This window comes from Epargyreus clarus, unplaced genomic scaffold, assembly GCF_041222505.1.
Source record: "Epargyreus clarus isolate Ecla_fem2 unplaced genomic scaffold, WU_Ecla_fem_2.2 ptg000023l, whole genome shotgun sequence".
Classification (NCBI taxonomy): Eukaryota; Metazoa; Arthropoda; class Insecta; order Lepidoptera; family Hesperiidae; genus Epargyreus; species Epargyreus clarus.
Window position 1 is genome coordinate 6,560,587 of NW_027332230.1, and position 25,784 is coordinate 6,586,370.

A 25,784-nucleotide genomic window follows, 5' to 3' on the forward strand; every position below is an offset into this window, starting at 1 on the left:
AAAGCTACTTTACATTATCCTATTAGTAGACCACTGATGGGGTCGAACTTTATCTTAGTATAATTAGTATAATGTTATATAATTATTTTAGTTTTTAAAGAAAGCTCCATCGTGTTACCCAAATGCCGGTTTTTACGATTCAAGTCTAATTATGAAGAACTATCACGCATGTAACGCAAGTTTTGTTATTACGTTTTCCACCCTCGTTATTAAAGCGCCATACAATAATATCTAATACATATGGGTTATACCTATACCTAATGTCTGAAAAAATTACCTACGTAACCTTGGTCTAGTCGCCTTTTGTTCGAGTCTATAAAAATGAACAGTGTGAAATGCTGAAATTTAAACCAATCTCTCTCTCGTTACATTGAATTTATTTAAAGCATAATAATTAAATGTATTAATAATGCACAAGATTACAAGTACATAAACAGCAAATAGTTGTAAAGTAAACCAGAAACGCAGTTGAGAGAACCAACAATCAAACGCATCGACAGTAGGTATGTACACAAGGAAAACATTACTTAACAGGTGGATGCAACCGATGCAAAAGTTCTAACGCTCTACGCCACGGTCAGTGCTTTCATAAGGTGCATCATGTCACGTGCTTTAATTCGCGAGAGAAAGAACCCGGCAAGACGATGCGATGGTGAATGGCTGCGGGTGTGGTACGCCGTAGCCTAAGAATCTAGCCAGAAGACAAAACGCGCGTGAACACCGCGCATGCGCACAAACATATTTGTCAGTGCGATTTTGGCGGGAATTTTATCTGTCAACGAAGTAAATTCAATTTTCGTAAATTGATTTTTGGTTAATACGGAACTTTAAAGCAGTTGTTGTGATCCAAGTGATAAAATTAAATTACTTTTGACAAAGCTTTACTGTAACCTACTTATTAAATATGGTAAGTTTTGAGATATCTATAAATAATTACTTACCCATAATATTTACCCTACAGAGCCAGATACAACAACATTATCAAGAGAATAACTACTAATCTATGAGAATAACTGTAAAGGAGCTTTTTTTAAAAAAAAACTGATTTGTTTTAAACTAGTCCAATTTTTTGTCCAAATGTTTTAAACTAGACCATTTCGTTTGGTTAACATTTAAAACTGCAGAACAGAGCTTCGCAGTATTGAAAGGGAATTGTAGAAAGTAATATAATCTTGTTTTTATCAAGAGGAAGGTAAAAGTAAGTAAAGGGTACACATGGGTGGCATAGGAAGTGGTTAGTTGATTCTTTCGAAAACATCTGTAGGTACGTACTTTTTAATACGTTCATAATAAAATTGTGTATTTGTGGGAGTCAAGAACACACACAAGGCTAAGAATTAAATCACGAACTTAGAACCAGGAAAGAAAGAGTATGTGCGGGTCTACAACGCGTTTGCCACAAGAATTTCCCTAGATGTCTTTGGAGGATACAGTGGATATAATTAATAATAGGAATTATTTATATAATTCTTAATGATATCTAGCGACATATTATGTAATTGTTATGTAGTAGTTAAAAATGTAATAGGTAGATATGTGCAGGGCCGGATTTAGAGGTCTAGAGGCCTTGGGGTAATAGAGGAGTGGAGGCCCACTGGCCCCAAATTATTTTCCGAATAAAATGATCAATTTTTTCAGATGAGTTTTTCAATAAATATTTTATTGTGAAACGCAGGTAGATTCTTCTAGTATTCATGCTTGTACAAAGTACAGTAGATAAAGGTAAAACAGCGAATAATATCAAAGGATAAGATATATATATATTCTTTACTAGTGCTTACTAGTCGGAATAAAAAAAAAATCCGACGTCTTTATTGTGGGGGCCCCTCTTTTGTGGAGGCCCCGGGGCTGCCGCCCCGGTTGCCCTCCCTTAAATCCGGCCCTGGATATGTGAATCAATTATTGTTTTCCCGGACCTCCGACTTAGTCCGCCACTGCATATGAAACTTTCTTTCATTGGTAATATATTTGATGATTATTATTATATTATGGATAATTAGGTAGTATTGTGCAAGGACAGAGAAAAAGCACATTATTGAATTTGTTTTGGATTTTTGTTATTGTAAGTTGCCTTACTTAGTTGTATGTTATGTTGTTATTATATTGAATCACGGGGCCACTTCGATAAAAACAAAAAACTTAGTAATAGTTATGAATTCATCTTTGTGTTAAATTCAAATGCACACACACAAAGTCAGCGGTGTAGGAGGTATAATATAGAATGAAGACCCCCATATGTATGACACTTAAAGCTGTGTGAGGTTAGCTGTGTGAAATATGGCAGTTCCAGGACCAGAATAGGGCTACGGTATCCCCTGCCTGTCGTAAGAGGCGGCTAAAAGGGGCTTTCGGGTTGCGGGCGGCAAGAGTGGGAGCTCGAACCGCCCGGCTAGCGACCCCGGGAAGGACGGCGGTATGTGTGGTAGCATTCCGTCGTATACAACAGACGGTGTGGTCATACACACTCACCTGGGCGGAGCCCGACGGGCAGTGCGCTGAGAGGACTCCTGTCGCGTTCCTTTGGAGATCCCGGAGTCCTCTACGCAGCGCCGAGGACGGCCACCGGGTGGGTTTTAGTGCAGTAAAAATCCCACATAACCCCGTGTCGTTCCCACGACACCGGGTACCTTTTGAAGGTTTCCCCTCGAGAGAAAAAAAAAAGGTTGAAGTATGGCAAAAATCATAATGACTTTTAGGTCAACAGCTAGGTACGTATATATCGATATTATTATTATTAATACATCTATGCTCGTAGCTCTACTTTCAATACACCCACTTACTACATATTTGGATTTCACTTAAATATTTTTAATTCATACCTATTACGTCATGAAACTCATGACTTTACCTTCCTTCTCATTCTTAAATCATCTTATGGACCCTTGAAATAATGTTAAATGTAACTAAGTCAAAAGAATGATATACAAACCCAAATTATGCGCATATTATCTATAAGCCCCAAACGCGTTACCAAATTTCGGCAATGTACACAGTACTACACGAAAGGTATCAGGGTGTTTCATAAAAAAAATACGAGAAACTAGCGCCAAACATAAGCTCTACATTTCATTGCGACTTTGTAATGTTAAGGTTATACCAGTGTCTTCTGAAGTTAGTCTCATCGTATCATGTATTGTTTACCAGCTACGATAAACTAAGTTATTTTTAGTGTAACACATAAAAAAAACACATAAATTAAAACATTTATCACGGCCGTATACCTACAGCTATTTTTTTGCTACAGATAAAATAACTGTTTATCCGAACTACAGAACGCCACACTTCTTACCTACTCTGTCGCGCAATTAACAAATTCTATAATCTTAATATTTAATAACTATATGACATAATGATATATAATGATTTTGACTAGAGTTTTGTCACAACAGAGAACTTTAAACGAAGTTATACAGCCTTTTTCCGCAAGCAATAGCTTAACCGTCATAAACACGATTTATGCATGAAACAAAGGAACATTTGTCATCGTATTCACCCTTCACCACCAAGTTTCTTGACTAAATATATTTATCCACGAAATAAACAAGCCTAATTGGATCGCAAATAACACAAATGCAAAAACATCGTTCACTATGTCACGTTAAACAAATACCAAAATACAACAATAAGCCATTAGATTATTGAAATTACGATTGCGGCTTTATTGATTGATTAGGGAAGTTTATTATGAAATGATGATTACTCAATACATTAAATCAAGCCTTGATTTTATTTACCATCTGCATTTGTCATTTGAATAGAAAGTGTTTTTATAACAAAATATAAAAAGATCAAACGAGTAGTTAGGTGTAAATTTGTTATACGCTTAAAACTACTACTAATTCGATGACGTTAAAACATTATAAACATCATCATCATCATCAACAACCCATTACTGTCCTACTGCTGGGCACGGGTCATCTCATAATGAGAAGGATTAGGCCATAGTCCACTGCGCTGGCCAAGTGCGTGTTGGTAGACTTCACATACCTTTGAGATTTTTTTTCCATAAATCTCTCAGGTATGCAGGTTTCCTCACGATGTTTTCTTTCATCGTTTAGCAAGTGATAATTAATTTCTAATAAGCCTATAACTTTGAAAAATCAGAGATGCGTTCCTGGGATTTGAACCTCGGACCCCTCGATCGAGAGGCCGAGTTTCTTAACTACTGCTGCTATCACTGCTGTGCATCAACAACAAAATGTATTAAATCATAGTCATAAATTTTATAATATAACATAGTCATAATTTTATTTTATAACAGAGACAAGGCGTATCGCAGCTTAAATAATAAAATAATATTCTCACCAACAATATGCACATAACATAAAATCATATGGCATTCCGATTAAGTTTTCGTTTCTTGTAGATTACTCTAATTACTTACTTATAATTAATTATTGCTTACTAAATTTCAATATCATATTTCGTATAATTGTCAGTTTTGAATATTTTAATCAATAAATCTATAGGCGGGATCTCAGTAATAATTAGAGATATAACAAAATAATTGCCGAATTTCTATAGCACGCACAATCGTGATGATCCTTGGTGAAAAAATAATATCTCGATCGATCGCAATTAATTTTTGACCTTGTTATTTCTATTATTATAATTGATTAATCTCATATAAGACAAACCTGTTCTTGATTAACGTTTTATGAATCATTCATCAAAGTTAATATCAATATTATGACGATAATTTTATCTTCATAATATAGGCTTTTATTTTTTCCCTGTTCAGTCAACAAATCAAATTAACGTTATTTTTTAATTTACATAATAGGTATATACCGGATCCTATAAAATTAAATAAGCGGTTATAAGGTACGTCGCCGAATTGCTAAACTTATTACCTGAGGTACCTATGCTCTATATTTTCTCTGAAGTTCTACTAAAATACATAAAAGTCCGATTAGGGCAATCGGTACTACCGCCACAACTCCATTCATTTTTAGCGTAAATCGATCTACATATTAGGCGACCATCTCTGTTCTATATAGAGTTTACAGATGTGCATGGACAGCAGTGACTTACTCACAGGTGCACTGCATAATCGTTAGCTACTTATAAAAATACATATTAAGAGTTTGGTCCTAAACATTATAAGCACAGAATTTGGTCCTAAAGCATTATACAAATGGGTCTAGCTAACAGTACGAAGGTCGTCTGTTACACAACGAATCGAACTTAACGCATCAAACGAAACTCATTGTGTCGGTGTACGTGTATCACGATCTGCATTGCTCCAGTTTGTGTTATTTTAACCTCAGCTATTGGGCAATTCGTGAACCCCAATTTGTTTACATAGTTTAGAAAGGATTTCCAATTAAAAACTAATTTTGTGGGTACTAAAATATATACGCATAAAAAGTACACAAGACACTAAATCTCAAATAGTCATAAAATGTTGATGACTTTGTGTGATCGAATTTAGCAAATTAATAGATTGGGTATCGATAGGTACCATTGATCTACAGAGAGCGTTCGTCCTAAATCAATCACGCTTTCAATTGAACTAAAAGTTCTATGAATTACTATAAATGATAACTGCATCAGCATATAGGTGTTGGCACTTGGTAGGTACCTATAGGTACTTTTAATACATGACATACTTGTCTTACTAAATGGATTTGCCTGCACATAAATACTGTGGCAAATGAATATTTTTTTCGGAGTGGTATGCGTAAATATATTACCTACTTAACATTATCCTTCCGTCACAAATCAAGAGGAATTTGGTGTTCAACGAGCACGCAAAAGACATCATTCATTCAAATAGTGTCAATAATAGAGAACTCTTCCTTAGCTTCTTAGTAGATTAATGGGAACCACTTGTTTATTCGTAAAAGGCCTACCTAATCCAAGTTAGGTACATATTAAACCGCAATTTTAATTTAGCACGCAATCCTCCATTCCTTCTGACATCAGTAGTAGGTATGTACGTAAGTTTGGGTGTTGAAATAACTAGGTACATTAAGTACATGGTAGATTTTAATTTTTGAAAAGAATTTATACCTAAGGGATTCAGCAGACATGCTACTTTTTGGCTGGATTAACTGATTTCTGGATTTCAGCAAATAGATGCAGCGATCAAACTCTACACCCCATACACATTTGAGCACCAATCACAGTCACTTTTGGACTCTTGATGCAGCATTTGCAAAAATAGCCCTACAGAGCTGTTCTCAAAAACCGCGTTTTCGATACTGGGACCAAACGCAGTAAGTCCCCAAAACGTAATGCAGCATCGAGGCAATCGCCAAAACTTGAATGACCAACGTTTAAAGTTGCTAATATAGAGCCGTATTATCTCGTATCGATGTGAGTCCTTATAGTCCTTTTAATATAGATATTATTTGGTATTGATATGTGTCTTTAACGTCCGTTAATATTAATTCCTTGGCGTAAAGTTTACGAGATTAACGTTTATTCCCTGCATTCAGCCAAGATACATATCGATACCTTAATTCGCAAATCAGCCAACTCCACTTTTTGTCAAAATGTTTTTTTTTTAATTTATTTTAATAGTAAGTGGCGTTGAACAAAATCAAATATTATAGTAGTACGTGCATATTATACTATTTCTATAATATGCACGTACCAACTATGATACACTTACTATGATCCATGGGATATACTTCACAACTACGATTTACTCGTTCTTGCTTAGAAAACATCTTGTGTATGTGTATTAAAATTTGTCAGTTACTATTAAGCTATGCAGTCTACCTGATGATCTGCGGGGACAACATAACTAACCTTAAATGTGATCAGAATCTAACCATAGATGCGTTGTTGCTATCCTTGACAGACAGACGTCCGGCTGTCTAGTTACACAACTTCTCAGGGAGACCGAAAGTCCGAAAACCTAGCGCTATAAATGCCAATAGCCTTCCCGTGACTCTATTTGAGCCCGTTAGAGCATTGCAAAAATCCAATGATTCTGCAAATAAATAGAATAGGTATAGTCCGCGTAATACTATTAATCCGCTCTAAATATAGAAATGAATCGCTTCGCCATAGCAAATTGTTTGACTACCTGCTCGCAACAACTTCAGAGCGGGCTAGCAGTTTGGCGCGGATTATACATGAGTTGTAAAAAAAAACTAAATTAAACAACAACTTATGCTAAAAACTAAACTATGTTAGAAGAATAAACTAGGATGTTCATGTAGTTAGTCTAGATTCAATAACCTACGTGTATAAAGTTCTGTTCGCACAAAGCCTAATAGAACTTTTTCCATAAGTGAGCCAGTCAAACTAATGAATAATAAAAACTACTCAAGACTTAATTTAGTAGAAGAATAGAAGTTTATTATACAAGCAGCAAACGACCGTACATAGCTCATGATAGAACGGTAATGGAGTTTAGGTGCGTTGCTAGTGCTACTCCTGAGGACTAAGATGGAACGCCTTGTTTTTCCTTTGCCTTTATTTTTCAAACAATAACAGCACTGCTATTGTGAATCTGTAATAGGGTAAGAACTACTTGCTTACTCTTAACTAGCAAAATAATGTAAGCGCCTCGTGAAATGTTACAATATGCGTCGTTAAGTAATAAATAACTTGTAAACGAGCAATTTATTGCAATGGGCTAAGCCCCACCGTAGGTTAATCATAGATGCTAACACGATAATGGATGTTTGTAAGTAGTAAGGTTGTACAACCTTTGGTTAAATTTAAACAGCTTTTCTTAATGCTACTAATTCCTTTGTCAATGTTATTTTTTTTTTAATAAAACGAAAATTAATGTTAGAAATGTAGTAGTAGTTTATTTATCTTAGAATTAAACAACGATTAAAATAGTAAAAATAACAATCGGGCACGCAGATTATTTTAAATTAAATCATCGCTAAACCCTGATATTTTTTTATAATATAGTTAAGTTTGCAAGATGAGGATGGATTACTGGATGCTCAAGAAGACATGAGTTATCATGTAGTTATATACAATATTGATCACAGATGTGTTGCTGCCCTTTAAGAACAAATTTGAATCTATAGATTGTATACCCACACTTAAAACCTGACCTAGTACTGCCTTGTAAAAGTGAATAACAAAAAGTTCTACTTTGTTTGTTTTCTACATAGTCAAGACATTTCTTATGGTAATTATATAAATCACATGCAAAGAAGCAATTCGGTATTCGTCGTTGTAGAAGCAATTAATAATTGCTTCCGACTCACGTCAAGGTAACACTTAAGTCAATTGATGTGATGTCAAGTGTGTGTCGTATCACGCACGGTAGTCGGAATGAATATGTTTGTACGTCGTAGAATTTCTCGAATATCCTTTTAATATTTTTTCTGCAATCACTAAATTAAAAATACCTACGAAATTATCTTGTAGCTGAAAACTGCAACATCCTTAATATCTTATTCAAATATATTTTCATTGAAAAAATTTTTTTTAAGTTTTCTACTACTTGAGTTTTCCACCCTATAGGTAGGTACTTGTAAAGTGAGAAGGAGACAATTATTACGTGTATTTCTTATATCGTTAGTCATTAACAACAAGTGACATGAAAATCGCAAAGTAATATTACTGTGATATATTAATGGACGAATAAAAAAAAGGATTCTCTTGGTTTGCATTTGGCGTTGGAACAGCCAGTGGCTACTGGCCACATATTCACGAGCATCTCAAATAATAAATGACGTCCTGTACCTTCCTGTACCTAAAATTTTGCTGAGAAGAGGTGCACATGATAAAAAAATGCTCAGTGTTCTCGTTTAATTAATTTTCTAATTTCTTTAATTAATGGAACCCCACTAAACTTCTACTTGCTCTACAATAAACAAGGTACACAAAGATTTAAAATTAATTCTAAATTCAAACGTTATAATTGGCAATGTTTAGGATACTAATAATTTAAAAATGGCACTAAAAATAGACTTAACAAAAGAGACATACTTAACTAAACAGATATTTAATTTTCGTTTGTTAGACGAATATTTTTCAAATGTGTCTGCTATTTTGACTTGCATGTTTACGAAATTATACTGTCAAAGCAAAAAGACAAAGTTGATACGATGACGAAATTTCTCTGGCACGCACTTGACGAGCCGCGAATGCCAAAACACGACGGTAAAAGTACAAATAGACGATTGTAGACAGTGTTTTCACGGGTCGCGGTCACAAAGATCAAGATTAAACATCAAATACATATATGAAAGCTGAATATAGGCAACTAGTTTTTTGGCTTTACTATACGAGCGATAGTCCGCGCCCGCAACCGTCGCGCACGATCGTCGCTAACAAGCGTCGACAATCATTGGCGGTCGGTGACAACAATCAAAGAAAAACTTTTTCAATAAAAAAAAATACTTTTTGTAAACCAAAAATAGAATGTTGTAGAAAAACTCTGTTTTGAATTTAGAAGATACGTCATCGGTATTCTTGCTGTAGCTTTCACACAGAACGGTCGCAAAGCACTGAATATACTGTTAAACTCTGCTATTTCCTAGTTTTCTTTCAGACGATCATGAAACAGCGATCGTGTTTTGTTGTTGGTCGCTGTTAACAGGCAACGTCCGCCGCTGACTGTCGCCGCCTGTGTCGGTAGCGACTGCTACAGACGGTGGCGATCATCGTCAACGCGGGCTGTCGCTCGTGTGTTAACTTATTGTCGTTCATATGTTGCCTCCGATAATTTTGACGATAAGAAAAGTATTTTTCCATTTTTTTTTAATTTACTGCTGTAGGTTGCTTAATAATTTTATGTTTGACACATGGACATTGGACGAGGTTGCAATAATATTATATTGCATTGTTATTTAACGTGCATTTACAAAATTCGCTAGATGATTGATCAATATTCAGATTCGTTTCTAACAATACTATGGTTCTGATCATAATCAGGGTCAAAGTATTTCACAATAAAACACCGCTTAACGAAGCGCCATCAACTTTAGGCTCCTTTGATTAGAGAACATGAAAAGCACTTCATGTTATCATGGGACCATATAACCCTATAACATAACCATATAGCCCCCATGTAACCCCATATATGAACCTAACCCTGTAACTGGAATTGCCCCAAACAATCGAACTAAAGAATTTGTCCGAAATTCTTTAAAATTGTCTCAATATCCCACTTAAGTCATATTTCTTTTTAATTGTAATATTTAAATATAGAAGTCCCTTTTTTTCTTTTGCAAATAACTAATAGGTATATGACAATATGTATTGTAATCTAGCCATAGATTAGTAAAGATACTTCGCCGCCTTGAAATTGAATGAAGCCGCAAATGGCTTAATATAGTAAGTTCTTTTTTTGAATTCTTGACAAATAAAAACATTTTTGGACAAAATTTACGAATAAATAACTAATACTGCGTAATTTTCATGATACTTAAATAATTTATAATAATAATTTCAAATATTTTAGGGACATTTTAGCACGGAGACGTGGCAAAATTTTTTTACGCAACTGTTTCAATTTCAAAACTGGGTACATTTTCTTGTTAGGAGTGAGTAATCTTTACTAATCTATGATTCTAGCATTGCCGATTATAATCTCAGAACCGAAGGTACCGAGTTGCATAATACCCTTGAAGCAAAACATTACATTGTAGCAAATGACATAATCAAATAAAAGTTCACTCTTGAACTTGTAAACCGGTTTATTGTTCCGGTGACAATTTATGCGCTTTCTGCCATTGAAACCACGATTGAATGTAAAATGTATTTGTTGTAATAAATTTAAATAATACATACAGCTTCTAGGGCAATAACACATGACACGGAAAGCAAAACCGCACGGCTGCGACGCCCGAAGGCTGCAATAGGCTTTTTCGTTCAAAAACACTTTAAAAGTATTTCAGATAACGTCTATCAATTTTACAACAAACTAATTTTGGTGAAAATTTCATGCGAGGTTATTTTATTCTGCAATAATATTTATTTGGATATATTGGAGGATTTGGAGGATATATTTTATTCTGCAATTATTTTAAATATAAAAAAATCATTTTGAATTTTTATCTCTACGTTTTACTAACAGAAAAAATAAGATATTTCCAAAAAATAGTAACAGTGGCGCAATACCGAACCGGAAGCTCTAATAAAAAGCAAAAGTGGTCATCAGAAAACACTGAAACGACCTTTATCGGGAGTTTTCCGGGTGAAAGTAAGGTGCGGCGTGACAGGCGAATCATCGGCTGTTCGCGAGACCAATAACGTAAATAACAAACGATCGAAAGTTGACCATCTTGTTAAGAGGATCCAGTGTAGACTTGTAGAGAATCCATTATTTTATTAATTTTGTTAATAGATACCAATAACTTAGCACTTTTTAGGTAACTGATTCAAGTATCCATTAATTACCTACCTCCTAGAATAATAATGATAGGTATAGTTATGTTATGTTATATACATTCTATGCAGGCTAGAGTGACATAAGAAAAAAGGCAGGAACGCATTGTGTAATTGTGTACAATAAATAAAACGCTTTCAAGCCCTTATTCTTATTTTAATATTTCAGGTATTTGTGTAACAGCAGTTCGGGTTTTTGTTTTAATAATAATTTATACTCACTAACCATATTCATTACTGACATTACATCGTTATAGAATTTGAAGATATCCGCGAAACAAAAACTCAATCGGATTAGGCACTAAGAGTAAATTAATTCCTGCAGAATTAATACTTGGATGATCAGTAATACAATAGATAATCTCATCATTTTTGAAAAGAATAATGAAGTTATTTTGGAAATTAGATAATCCAATATCCATATAAAGGCTATTGAAAAATCAAGCAAACACTGAAGATATTATATTTCAACCTAATATTAGGAAAAGGGATTTCACAACTACATGTACCTACATAGGTATACAGGATCAGGTATCAATTCGTGACTGTAACCTAGTATGGAATAGTTACGTCTGATATAGATTTCAGACGATGTATTAGAGTTACCTCGAAATCGATAAATTGGTAGCTGGCTTTGATTGTCTCAAGGTTATTCAATAGTCAGCATTCCTAACATTCATATGGTCCTTATATACTGTTGCTAGACAGAACAAAAACGTAAACCAAAGACCACAATATGATAAAGGTATGTGTATATTTCATAATATTACCTACTTCATTTTCTTTCCTACGGTCAATGTCGCTATACAAATCTCTGAACGGAATGCAGCTATATCTGCAGAGTTCCAGATAATTATAATGGAAGATAATAACTGATTAAAAAACACACGTCATGCATTTTTAGTTTGTTACGATTTGTCATTTCTAATTATTTTTACTCTTCATCTTTGATGAATTGTGCTGTCAGTAACATAGCATATTCACCAATTTGTAAATTGAAATGATCGTGATGCTGTAAAGGATTGCGATCTCCGCTGCGTTCATGAAGGACGATCGAGTTCTTGCTCCACTTTGCGATGATCCGTCGGCTCAATTAGTATACATAAAGTACTTTTACTATAGCCTCATGTCTGCCCGCTGGCGGCTTCAATAGATAAGTTTATATTGCAGTATGGTCATTACTATTTAGTACCGATCTAGATGAGTTAAAGTTTATAGATTTAAGTAGAAACCTTCGTTGTGTGATTAGGGCAGCTTTACTGCTACGAGTAAGTAGGTATATCTTATACTTCTAATACTAATAATTATAATAAAGCTGAATTACTTTACCGTCTATTACTACTAACCGATCTATCCAATCTTATGCCCATCAAAGATCGACATTTGACACATTAGGTATTTATACTAGACATTATCAAATTTCGATATTTGGTGGGCGATAGTTGGATAGTTTGATTATTAATAACGGGCATATATTTGTGATGTAGAGCTGTTATATTCTAATATTGAAAGGTGTGATAAAGATAATAATTTGAGGTATTTCGCTTTTCGCTCAGGTGCAGCAAAGTGGCAGACTTTAAGCGAGTTTTTTATTATCTACCTGTCTCCATGTGACTTGCTAAATGGTGCAAAGCACTGATTTCAATAATGCTGCCATATTGTTCGACGAAATGAGTAGGCGTAAAATGTAGACAGAGTAATGGATATTATTAGCGAGTTTGACTATCACAAATTCTACGTAAGGCTAACAACCCAAGGAGCTGTTCTTACCAACACTTGCGCATGGTTAAGGGACACTTTTTGTCAGAACTCACGCGGCCGTAGTTTTCTGGGGTTATGTATCCACCCCAGTATGACGAACCCCACAAAAATGACCTAAAAGGATCTAATTAATTAAGATCCAGGTAAGCCTGGAGTTGACTACAGATATCGATGGGCTTCAGTAGCCACATACCATCCGTTGAAATGTATGCCCTATTGCTACTACTTTATTGTAAAAAAAATTAAAAACTGCATAAGCTGGCATATCGTCCACAGCGCGGCTTTACCCGCATTTGAAGATTATACACACATTGCGGTTTCGCTATCGCGGCGGGTAACCGCTCCGTGTATTCTTAGCCTAATTGGCACATTCACACGAAGTTCTTGTATGTGACTTCACAAAATAGGACAAGTTCACTATTTCAAAATTATCGACATGTGTTGCTACAGTAATTACCAACAGTTGGCGGCATCTTGACCTTAATGTATTATTGTCAGAAAGATGGAGCACCTCGATATTATTTCATCGCTAACGAAGCGTCGCTGATTTACTGGATAGGTACGTGGATATGTAAAATGAAATAGTTAAACACATTATTAGAATTGTAGGTTGGTACACGTACTATGAAGGTTTCGTAATTCTCCTTGCTATTACTATAGGTATCTACAGCGGATACATCAACTGAATAGGTATCCTTGTACTTAGGTCTCACCACAAAATTATTGTCTGGAAGATTTATCGTATAATAAATAAGCAGATTTTAACAGTTAAAATATTAATCAATACAACATAACTTTCAAGGCCTCGTATTGTAATCGAATGTTTTTGTATCGCACGTAGCTAAAACAAATAATTTGTCGTAAGCTTTCTGGGCTCTACTAATTCAATTAGTAAAACTTACATACATAACACGCATATTTCACACGTTGACGTGATTGTATTAGCACCTTTCTACAAACAATATCCTATTGCAAAACAATGATTATTAGACACTACTGTGTAACTGTAGTGCTTAATAACATTGCGTTATTAATATTAGCCAACTAACAATAAAGATATTATTAAAAAAATATATTAGTAATACCGATAGTGTCTTTACTGAGAAAAAGCGCGGGTGTGTATATGTACATAAGAAGTTGTATTTCTTTGATGTGGTTCATTCAAAATAAAAAAGAGTATGTGTACACGCACAAGAAGTGAAACTATTACAATAATTGTAATAGTGTATTGTATGATAGACGCACGAGTGTATGGGGTCCGATTTTTATTTTTTCATACGGAACCCTAAAAATATATTATAGGTATTTTACAAAATGATTGCTCTGTATCGAATCGGTACTAACCAACTTAATGATATCGATTTTGGATAAATATCGATATGAGAACATCCTGCTTTCGTGATATCATTTTTCCCAAAAAAAGTATAGCTCCAACAAGTACCTACCTACCTAAAGGTTGGTGTAATTCTAAACAACTATAAATTGAATACTTAAGTTTTATAGTCGCTTGTCCTTGATAAGTCCCGTGATTCGTGACCGTTGTTACGCTGACATGACAAAGACAAACTCGTGACAAATTCTCATCAGTGGAGTTTGTACGCAATACGTACAAGATGGTGCTTTACCGATAAATGCTTCTCGCGATCGAGAGTGAAATTTTGTAATACTGAACGATCGTAAACTGCTGGTAGATCGGTAATTAGAACCTGCCCTGCATAAAGTCACGTTTTAAGGAGTCGTGTGTTAAAATTTGTAACGGTCGATTTGACAACTGATTGATAGGTGGTAGGTGTACATCCAAAGAGATTAAATAATAATAGGTATGTGTCTATAAGTGGCATTATCAATATTTTCATACAAAACCTTACATACCGTTTCACCCTATCACCGTCTCGGGTCAGTTGACGTTCGGCAAATATTTTAGAACGGATTATTACCAACTAATAATAAGAAAACACCTTTACACCCAATTTCCTGACCGGAACGATGGATTACGTCTCCATTTCGGCCTAGAATCAGAATCAAATTTTTTCGCGACACTACCCAAGGGCCCAAATGATGCCCTAATAAACCCTGCAGTCATGTTATTGATAAGTTCAGATAGAAAGCCCAATATTTTTATCCCAACTTGTATTTTAAGCTTTTATCCTTAATCCTAACCTATATTTTAAGCTTTTATAAAATTATTGACCTGCAAATTTATTATTTAGATTTATAACTTTGAATAGCTATGAAAAACTGTTATGTATAAGACGAAAATGGATTCTTTAAAAGTATGGAGTTGGAAAAGGATTGATATTTATCTAAAGGTGTTAGAACCCTCTTTGGTTCGTATCCCGCGGCATCACCGCCACACCTTTTTCTGCCTAAAAACAGCAGTGTTAAGCTCTGCTATTTTCTGGTTTCAAGGCTGTGGTAAGGGAGACATACTTTTCCAAGGCATTCCAGCTTAATCCTCCTCGGGAAGCAGCGCGTCTGTGGTCGACTCCAGGTAGAAATCTAGTCTTATCTGGCGTTGATTACAGATATCCAGAGCGGCAGTAGTCACATAGCACAAGGTGGACTGCTCGTCTGGTATTCCAATATTTAAAAATCCTGTTAGCCATTTACAAAAGAATTTAAATATTTTCAAATAAAGAGTTGATTACAATCAATTGTAATTACGTAATCTAATCACGCGTGATGGCTTCCCGGGCTCGGTTTAATACTGTTCGTGATTAATTAATCTATATTTCGACTGAACATCATAATCTTCATTGATGTAAGCACCGAATCCTTCTTTGTTGTATTGTAGTGTTACCATTGTAATAATGATTCTGCTTCACCTTGGTTTAATGTTCATCTCACATGGTTCCATTAGCTGGATCTCAATCGTTAAGACATCTATTTGTTATGTCTACTGATGTCTTCAGTAAGGTCACGGCCTAGTACGTTTTAGTATAAGTTTTTAACTTCATCGTTCAAGTCTTAAACAATTTAAACTTGTGATAACGTTTACTAAATACTGGCAGTATTCTACCTATTTATTAAAATCGATTGAATCGAATTTCGATGTAGGCCATTGTCTATATTAAATGAATCACTTAATATTCATGATATGAGTAAGAAACCAAAAAGTAATCACCTTTCCCCTAGATAGGTTTACGAGTTTTTAATGGCACTATTAATTAAGCTTATTGATAAATCTTAATATAGACATATCACTGACTTTAAAATAAATGTACCTAAGTAGGTACCTATAGTAAAAATATCTAAAATAGGACGTAATAAATGAAAATAAATAGCACTAAACATGACATTAATATTTAACTACCTAAACGTAAACAATAGGTAATATTTACTCATTTTGAAACATACATGAATATCCAAGAATTTCGTACGCACAAGACACAAATGACAATGAGTTACCTGATATATATTATGATTTATAGTATTTAATAGTTTAAGAGCATCAACCATAAACTTCAAGTTGTAAGGGGAAAATAATTTCCTACAAATTAGGTGTTACGTTACGAGTGACTTATAAATTAAAGTGGTATTATGAAGAGGGTAGTTATCTATATGTGGTGTAAAATGCTAATCAACAATAATAACACAGGTATTTAATATTAATTTAACCTCTGCAACTATGATAAAATATTTTAGCGCCGAACAGGTTCAAGCGAAAGTTACCTGTATGTCTCGAATCGATATCATACATGCTTAAGGGTCAAGTTCCTCTCGAGTGATCCGTCCGTTCACCGGCACATTTCGCCACTACATACATCGGTATTTAGCAAATTCATTTGAATCGGAGACGACACGAGACTACACAGACGCGTTACCATTGTGTCGCAACCGTCCTGCGTGGGAACAGCAGTACTCTAACCATTAATCTACATATTAGTACCCAATGTGGTTAAAGAAGGCCCTGAGTGTATTTTTATTTATAACAGGTGATTATCTCAATCTTATTAAGGTATAGCACATCGCAGACAAGGTTAACATTCAAACATACAAATCCCAGATCAGAATGAAAGATCTTTTTGTATTGATGCGGGGAGAATCTTCAAAAGATCTTTTGATGAAGAAATCCGGTTGTATGACATTTTACTTAATAAAACCCTCGCGGCAGTTTTGCTAAAAGTGGCATGTCTAGGTCGTCTGAATCTTAGTGAGGTAATCTTGTCAGGGATGTATTGTATAGAAGAAGACTAATTATGGTCTAAGCTAGGTGTATATAAAATTGAAGTATTGGTAAACTAAGGACCTGGGGAGAAAAGTGGCATCCGCGACTCATTACCAATTGTTAATAGGTTGTTTCAAAATATATCTATGTCAAACATTAATAAATACGAGTGTGTCAGAGTGAAGCGGGATCAAAGTTTTTGTATGAAAATGTTGACAATGTCCGTGCTATTAAACTCTTTGGTTATGCCATAACGAAGCTTCTGACCGGCTCTACCTTTCCCATGCAAGTCATAATGCTTATCCTAAATAGATTATTCGTTTTCTTTTCAGAAAGTAGCAGCAAAGCATTTGCGAAGAGTATGGAGCGTGTTGTTCTGCATCCAGATGTCTGGTCAAGTGTTCGGGGGCACGCAGTTCACGTCGCACGTCAGTGTGAACACGCCCGCGAGGAGCTTCTCGCACGGGGTCGGCGACCCACTGCCCCTGCGAAGACACGCGTACCAACAGCAAGGTTCCTTTAGACAGCTAAGAAGTAAGTCCGAACAATAACAACTGTTGAACGCTGGTGTGTTCGGGTTTGAAAGGGGTGGTAATGCCAACTCTAGTCCTCGGGGGTGGCGACGCCTATATGGCCGACCTATAATCTATTTGGCGTTGATTATATACATGTGTTGATTCTATATGTGTTGATTATATACTCACGGGAGGCAGTGACCATTTAACATCATACCAGTCCACCTGGGACTTCACGTTTGTTGGTCTATAATATAAAAGCAAAATATTAACGTACGTACTAACCGTAAAAAAGAAAGGAAATGAAAAATTGCATTTGTATCCTGTTTAATGTTATAACTCATTTAAAAAGGGTCGTTCTTCATACCTACATTGTAACAGCAAAATCCTTAAGGCGATGTTAAAACCCATAGGTATATGGGTTTAATTATCATATACCTATAGGATGTCAAAAAAATCTGTCTATGATTATACCATAGCTGTACCTGGTATTTTTATATGTCAAAAGTTATAATTTTTATAATACTACTATCAAAAACTTAGAGCTAAATCCTGTAAATCAAGTGTATTATGGGAGATACGTACGAGTACCTAATTAGGAACACCTAGGCTTTTTCGGCCATGCAATTTGTCTAATCGCATTAATTGGTCTCCGCAGCCCATACACATCTGTTATCAACTCAAAATAGAAAGGTATTAACTGAAGGGAATTCTTAATTGATAGATCAAGTTCTAGTTTTATTTATTTACGTAATACGAACAATTAATAATCTAATACATAATCTTACAGCTGTAGCAACCGAAATGATAACGCTGACTAACGTAAAAATATCAATATTCAAGTCCTATTTTATTATAATTATATTATCTTTATCGTCAATAACTTTCATTGCCTATTTTTGTACATTCCAGGGCCAGCGACATCTCAGACCCAGGGTGGTAGCCGCGGTTACCCCAAAGAGAAACCATCCACACCATTCCGGAACGAAGATATACCACGTGATAACTCATTTAGTGTCTTACCGTGGCGGTATAACAGTTATATGACGGGTATAAGATAGTTCATTCTAAGCATGTAGCCAGTGTCGGGGCCAACTTTATTTCCAACTCATCTTGCATGCGTTTTATGGTACATATTATAGGTATTCAATTGCAGGTATTTAAGTTGTAGTGATAATCTAGTGGTTGAAACTCGGCCACTTAACCGGGGGTCCGAGGTTCTAAAGCTAGGTACTATCCCCTGATTTTTCAATTATGTTGTGGTGAAGGATATCTTATCAAGAGGATAATTTTATGGGTCAAAATTTCACCATTGTCAATCTATTTCCGGGGCGGCAAAATTCACACCCGGGTCGGCATGTTATAGAAACAGAGATCGCATTTTTCGTTGACCTATTTTAAGAAGGTAGCTCAAACCAACGCTGTATCTTTGTTATAACCACAACTATAAAAAGTTATATGCCTGATTTAGGTCATATCTGCCGTATTTCATTGCTAAGGACGGATTGGTAGAAATCAAAGAGTTAATACTTTATGAATATCTATCTCTCAAGCGTAAAGTATACAGTATTTTTATTTATTTAATAATATGTACCTAATTAATTTCTACTACGCATATTATTTCAAAGGAATTACACTAGCATCTTTGATATGGTGACATTGGATTTAATAGACGTGTCACTGGGATTATAAACTGCTACATTCCCAATTGCCCTGTCATAAATCGTGTTTATTACGAAGAAGTAAGGCTAAGTACACACGGAGCGGTTTTTAACCGCATTGGCGCGTCAGATTTTTTATTTTTGAATCGATGAGGTCATTTTATGCGGTTTCATAACCGCCGCGGTTGCGGAAGTGCTCGCTAACTTGAACATTTGCAAGTCGAAATTGCAAGTGGCGTGGTAATTAGGATTCATTCATCAGATTGCCAAGATCAACCGCTAAGTACATGGGTGTTCACCCACTTCGGTCGCGGTTCACAAGCGACCATAAATCATTCAATTGGCAACTTTCTTTAACCTACATTTTAGGAGCCTTTACCTATTTTATGGTCTTGTCAGGAATGAAGCCTTTTACAAGACTACATTTCAGTATATTTATATTTCGTATTGTAAACGCTCTTCTATACTGCTACCGGCGGATGCGTTTTGAAACCGCTCCATGAATTCTTAGCTTTATGGAGAGCATATCATACGGAATCCCCTTCAAATATTGCAAAATTTTGCATACGTATTGAGATAATAAACGAAACAAAATTTATGACGGTAAAATTAATTTTCATGCTAAGATTCCTTTATTACTAATTAACATTACAACATACTTTTATTATGCGAATCAGCAGAGAATGGAAACACACCTAAAGTACTAATCTGTTGTGTCATACCATACTACATACATTTCTATTAAGACTTTAAAAACAGATTAATAGATTATGAGCAGTAGGTGCCCAGGTTCAAGCATTTTCTTAAAATGACTTAAAATAGATTGTCCTAGAGAACTATTATAGTTTTATTTTACAGTGGTCATTTGTACATTACTTCTAAAACAGAAGAGAGGGTTCTAAACATGACATCTCGTATATTTACAAATGTGAAACATTTGTTACAATACGTAACAGAGAGGGGGTACAGAAACGGTCGCACAATTCCGTTTTATATGATGTTACTTATAGACGAACGTTAAATAGAGAAAGAATTTCCTAACATAAGTTCATAGATTGGTAAAGATTACTCACTCCTAACAAGAAAATGTACCCAGTTTTGAGAATTGAAATAGTTGCGTAAAAAAGTTTTGCCACGTCTCCGTGCTAAAATGTCCCTAAAATATTTGAAATAAATATTTATTTATTATGTAAATTACGCAGTATTAGTCATTTATTCGTAATTTTTCTCTAAAAATGTTTTTATTTGTCAAGAATTCAAAAAAAGAACTTACTAATAAGCCGTTTGTGGCTTCATTCAATTTCAAGGCGGCGAAGTATCGTTATTCGTTACTAATCTATGCATAAGTTATTAAACTACTGAGCGATTTAATGGTTCCCTTTGCTAATATTTGGTTTCACTGGTCGATACTAACACCTGCGTACTAAATTCTTAGATCCCATCGTATAAGAAGCAGAATGCGACCCCTGTCTCATAAATTTCTGACTCACTTATTGCTTTAATTTTTTTCACTAGGCCGATGGAATTGCTCAATATTTGAGTACCAAGTAAGATCATCTTATTTTATTGCCTTAAAATTTCTAGCTTTACTAAATATAATTAATATTTGTAATAATTACGTACCACATTCAATGGATCTCTTGGGACCAGGATATTGCAACATCCTAGGTAAGTAGGTGCCGTAAGTAATGGTGCTGATACCTTCAAACGATTTCGATTCTCGGTCAAATATATTTAAATTTTAGCATTCAGATTCCCGCATTAGGTCTGGATGTTTTGTAGACGTTGTGGGTCCATGATACCGATCTTAAAAAAATCTAATGTCTAATCCTATAACTGGAATGGAAACCATAATATATAAATCTAGGATCAGCTAAAACAAAACATTTCACTATTTTGTTTGTCATCCGACATTCTTATTTTCTTCGTAGCTGTTGCTGAACCATGCTTGGGTAAAAAAATGTGTGTTTATGTTCGATATTCGACCACTGAGTGAACTACTCGTCTATTCAAATCCACAGAGATAAACATTCCCGTCTTGCCGCCATCGCCATACAAGGTTGACTCGCCGGACCCCGAGTCGCTATGGCCCGACGGCCTGTTCTTACCGCCGATCAACCCCCCGCGCTTCGAAGCTCATAGACGATCAGATTCCGGCAATCCTGAGGGTAGTTTTGACTTTAACATTATCTATATTACTTACTCTAGACTCCGGCGGCACCACCGCCACCTTATAACAATGCGCTGGTTATTTGGTTTGATGAATATGAGAAATAGTCATACAAGTTATTTCAATTTAGTTCTCAGGGGTAGCAAAGCATCTGTAGCTGACTTCAGATAGGACTTAAATCCTATTTGGGTTTGATTATTTACAGATGCCTTTGTCATGTTCATAGACTTAACTTAGGATGTCATGTAATTTTGGAGTAGCGTCATATGTTATGAAAAGAGATAATATACTCAATTATTAAAGATTTATATATACCAACTAACAAAGATTTTGGTCTGATTTATATAAACCAACTTAAATCCATAGTAATATTATTATATTACGTCATATTTTTTTAAATATTGTTTAGAAATGATTTTATTTAGTACTAATATTCAAAATTTGAAATTATTTTTTAACCAATTGCATAATATAGCGTATAAATTCCATGCTTACAAGTTTTTACGATAATAATTATTTCCCAGGACTAGATCCCTTGGACCCCTACTTGCTGGAAGGTTCAGAAGCCATCTCGGCGGTGCGAAAAGCGAGCCTGCATGGACATTTGTATTTCCACGACATTCCCCATATCAAGTCCTTACTTGATAACCAGGAACTCAGAACAAAGAACAAGTTGAAGCCGCATCGCATCGGGAGTATACGACATACTTGGCCTTACAACCGACCTTAGATACTGATGAGAAATAAAACACATTTTACGGATTATACAGTTTATAAAAATGTAATATGTATAATATTAGATTACTTATGACTATGCTATAAACATATTGTAAAAATATTTCATTCTAAAAATATAATATACCTCAGCTTATATTTATTCTTTCCTCACTTGTAGCTAATATTAAAAAAAGTAGAAAATCAGTCAACAAAACCTCATTTCCTTGAGTATTTACATTGCGCAATTTATTTTAAATTATTGTCATTTACACTTTGTATATAACGAATTTTGTGATGAAAATTTATTTACAAAAAAAAAACAATATAATTGACAAGAAATTTTAAATTGTGTTTTTATTTGACAAAAAAAGCTTAAAACCCTGTTAAATGTTTCTGACACAACAGGACCTATTACTACAAACTTTAATATTACTAACAAACCTATAAGGATCTATAAGAACATATCCTTTTCTTACATATTCATTCAACTAAAAATAATAATAGAGGAATAGTAGTAACGAGACCAATAATTAAAATTAAAACATTCGGACGGGATACATAATATATTTTACATTACGAGTATACTATCAGACCTACCTAAATGAGATTCTAAAAGAACAAGGCTCTCTCTTATCTATTCAAATTAATGAACAATTTCACGGTGTTTTTATTGAAAGCACAATAGTGAGCATTTTTTTTGTGCCAGTAAATATATGTAATTTACTGTTTATAAGTCTTAAAGATATAGTACATATGGACGGAATATTACATCATTACAATACCACTAAGAAAACAGTTATAAATGTGGTATAATATTAAAAACTAATTAAGCTGTCATATGAATCATGTTCTTGATCAAATAATTATAGATACAAAATATACAGTTATGACTTATTAAATTGACCACAAATTCCCAATTAGTCTCTCTACTTAAACTGTGTATAATTTCAAAATCCATTAGGTATGGCATTCGTTGAAAAAATATTGATATAAGAATGTGTTTTAAGTACATACAAGTCTGATAAAAATAAATATCACAAAAATGGAATCACATTTAAGGAATAATCTAATGTTTATGCCATAGCACACTATAAAATGTTATTGCGAGAGTAATTAGAATTGACATAGAAAATGTGGGGATCCTATGGGCTGAATTACACAGATCTCCATTACAAAAACACATGTATACTTTTCTATGGTTCCACATTGTGTAGGCACATCTCTCTTCGTCGTCACTAGGAGATCTTTGCAGACACATTCTTTGGGTTGCAGCACCATAGTCTGAAAATCAATTGTTACCAATGTGAATATCATACAACTAAATATTGCAACAAGAACTTTGCAAAGATTATAAAAATCCAAAGTCCAATATAGAATGTCCATAGTACTCTCCAATACACATATTACTATGTCATACAACCTTATGACAAGCAATGACTTTACTTAAATGAAAATCTTAGTTTCCTGCTCAAGTTTCTTACAAAACAAGAAAACCAATATTGGAATGACCTTTTTTGTTGACAAATTTCAGACAGAATTTATTCTTTATGACCAATTTTTTTGCAAACATGACCTGCCATTATCTCATTTAGTGTAAATGTTATTGTGGAGTATGTTGCCCCCTGCTGGCCGAGGTTTAAAATTAAGGTCCAAGAAATCAAGTCAAATTAAGTAACTTTGCTTTTTATGAATTCACTTTTTAATATGCAACGGGGTTAACAATATGTGGCTTTAACTTGTATATTGATGATATAAAGATATAAAAATTATGCAGTGTGTGTATTAATTAAATATTAAAAATTTCAATGCTGCAATGTTAGTCCAAATTATAACTAATTTTAACTCTGAAGAAAAAAGGAAAACATTGAAGAAAAAAAAAGCAATGTTCTCAATGGTGTGTCTACTAATCTGCAGGGTATAAACTCTTCCCACTTTCAGATGCAAAGCTCAAAATTGGGACAGACGTGTGAGTGGGTTGTTGATGACAACAGAAACATTATATATACACAAGCTTTTGCCCGCAGCTTCGCTCGCATTACGAAGTAATATTATTAACTAAGAAGATTTATACAAACTTTCATCCCCTTCAACTTCATTTTATCCCCTTGGGGGTAGAATTGATCGAAATCCTTTCTTAGCAGATGCTTATGTCATAACATCTACCTGCATGCCAAATTTCAGCCTGATCCATCCAGTGGTTTGGGCTGTGCGTTGATAGATCACTATGTCAGTCAGTCACCTTTGAGTTCTATATATTTAGACTATTGGAGAAAACCTATGTACTTTACTAGTAACTAAAGAAAAAACCTATAAAAAGAACCTACCATCAGTCCTAAACGCCCCAGTGGTTCCCTCAATCATTTTGCCACACCATCCTGATGGGCACGCCACCACATGGATGCCCACTTCTGCTTCTGGATCAGTCACATTGAAGGGGAATGGATCCCCACAGGAGCCAAGCTCTCCCCTCGATCTGCATTTCATACACCTCCTTTGCAAACCTGAAATAAAAACCATTTGTGTAAGTTACACAGGACTGTGAAAATAATTTTGCAGCAATATCTGATAGTCTCCACCAATTCAGATTGGAGCAACAACATCCAGTTTGCCCCCAGCTTTCTCAGTCATGAAGATAGAGCTCATAGTTAGGCTATGAGACATAAAAAGGTTGCTGGAATATGTTATAAATTATGATATTCCACAACCTGCATGACAGAGCTATCACAATTTTAGTCTGGCAGTGGGTACCAGATTTGATCTCCCACGAGACGGGAACCATGAAAAGGAGCAAAGTGAGATTTTTAGACTACTCCTCAACATTACTTAATAATGAAATCAAATTAATGTAACAACAAAATTCATAAAGTGAAAGAGAATAAGATACAACAAAAAGTTATAAAAAATTAAGTTAAAAACCTTTGTAATTCTAGTGTTTAATAATAACCATATAACTTCCTAACTTTGGAATAGTAGAATCACAATAAGAATGAACAATAAAGAATAATTATTCCACAAAGTCATTAAAGTGAAGTTTCTGTGACATCGCAACTCAATTGTAACCTGTGTGGACGGAGCAACACAGCGGTAACATTTAACTCTCACTTTACCTTGGAAACATATCCGTGTTAAACAATATGGGCTACGAAAACTTACTGTTTACTTCCTTCAGTATTAACGCACTGACCAAAAAACACATCAAAAACGTTTTACAGGACATCTTGCAATGATCAACGATATAATTTTACAATATCAACTTAAGAACCTATTCATTTTGTTTGGATTTTTTAGCGAAACATTGACGCAATCGACTCGACTCGTCCCCAGTGTTCTTGTTTGAAGTTAAATTGAATCGAACTACGAAGTTAACTTTATCTGTCAAATGTCACAACTTTTTATTTGTCATAATTTTGAAGGTGACATAGCAGCCTATGTAGGCATAGATAACATAAAAGCCACATTTTAAGATTTTGTCTATT

The 25,784-nt window shown here is 34.7% G+C and overlaps 2 protein-coding genes across 5 annotated transcripts; one reads left to right on the top strand and one right to left on the bottom strand.

The window, feature by feature from the left end:
* The first annotated feature begins 607 nt into the window (after positions 1–607).
* LOC140751837 (uncharacterized) lies at positions 608–22,365 on the top strand. Of its 4 annotated transcripts, none has more exons than XM_073085904.1 (5): positions 608–907; positions 17,578–17,779; positions 18,673–18,810; positions 21,443–21,589; positions 22,116–22,365. In XM_073085904.1, exons 1-5 carry the CDS (start codon positions 905–907, stop codon positions 22,319–22,321), a joined length of 696 nt encoding a protein of 231 aa, XP_072942005.1. In that variant the 5' UTR covers positions 608–904; the 3' UTR covers positions 22,322–22,365. The 4 variants fall into 4 exon arrangements, with proteins under 4 accessions (XP_072942005.1, XP_072942006.1, XP_072942009.1 ...); XM_073085905.1 differs by having other exon boundaries at positions 18,673–18,759; XM_073085908.1 differs by lacking the exon at positions 608–907 and adding an exon at positions 16,556–16,675.
* rtv (QVR superfamily protein rtv) lies at positions 22,345–25,665 on the bottom strand. Its single transcript, XM_073085909.1, has 3 exons — positions 25,462–25,665; positions 24,633–24,809; positions 22,345–23,589 (listed from the first exon to the last, which is right to left on the bottom strand). Exons 1-3 carry the CDS (start codon positions 25,523–25,525, stop codon positions 23,375–23,377), a joined length of 456 nt encoding a protein of 151 aa, XP_072942010.1. The 5' UTR covers positions 25,526–25,665; the 3' UTR covers positions 22,345–23,374.
* Positions 25,666–25,784: the final 119 nt, after the last annotated feature.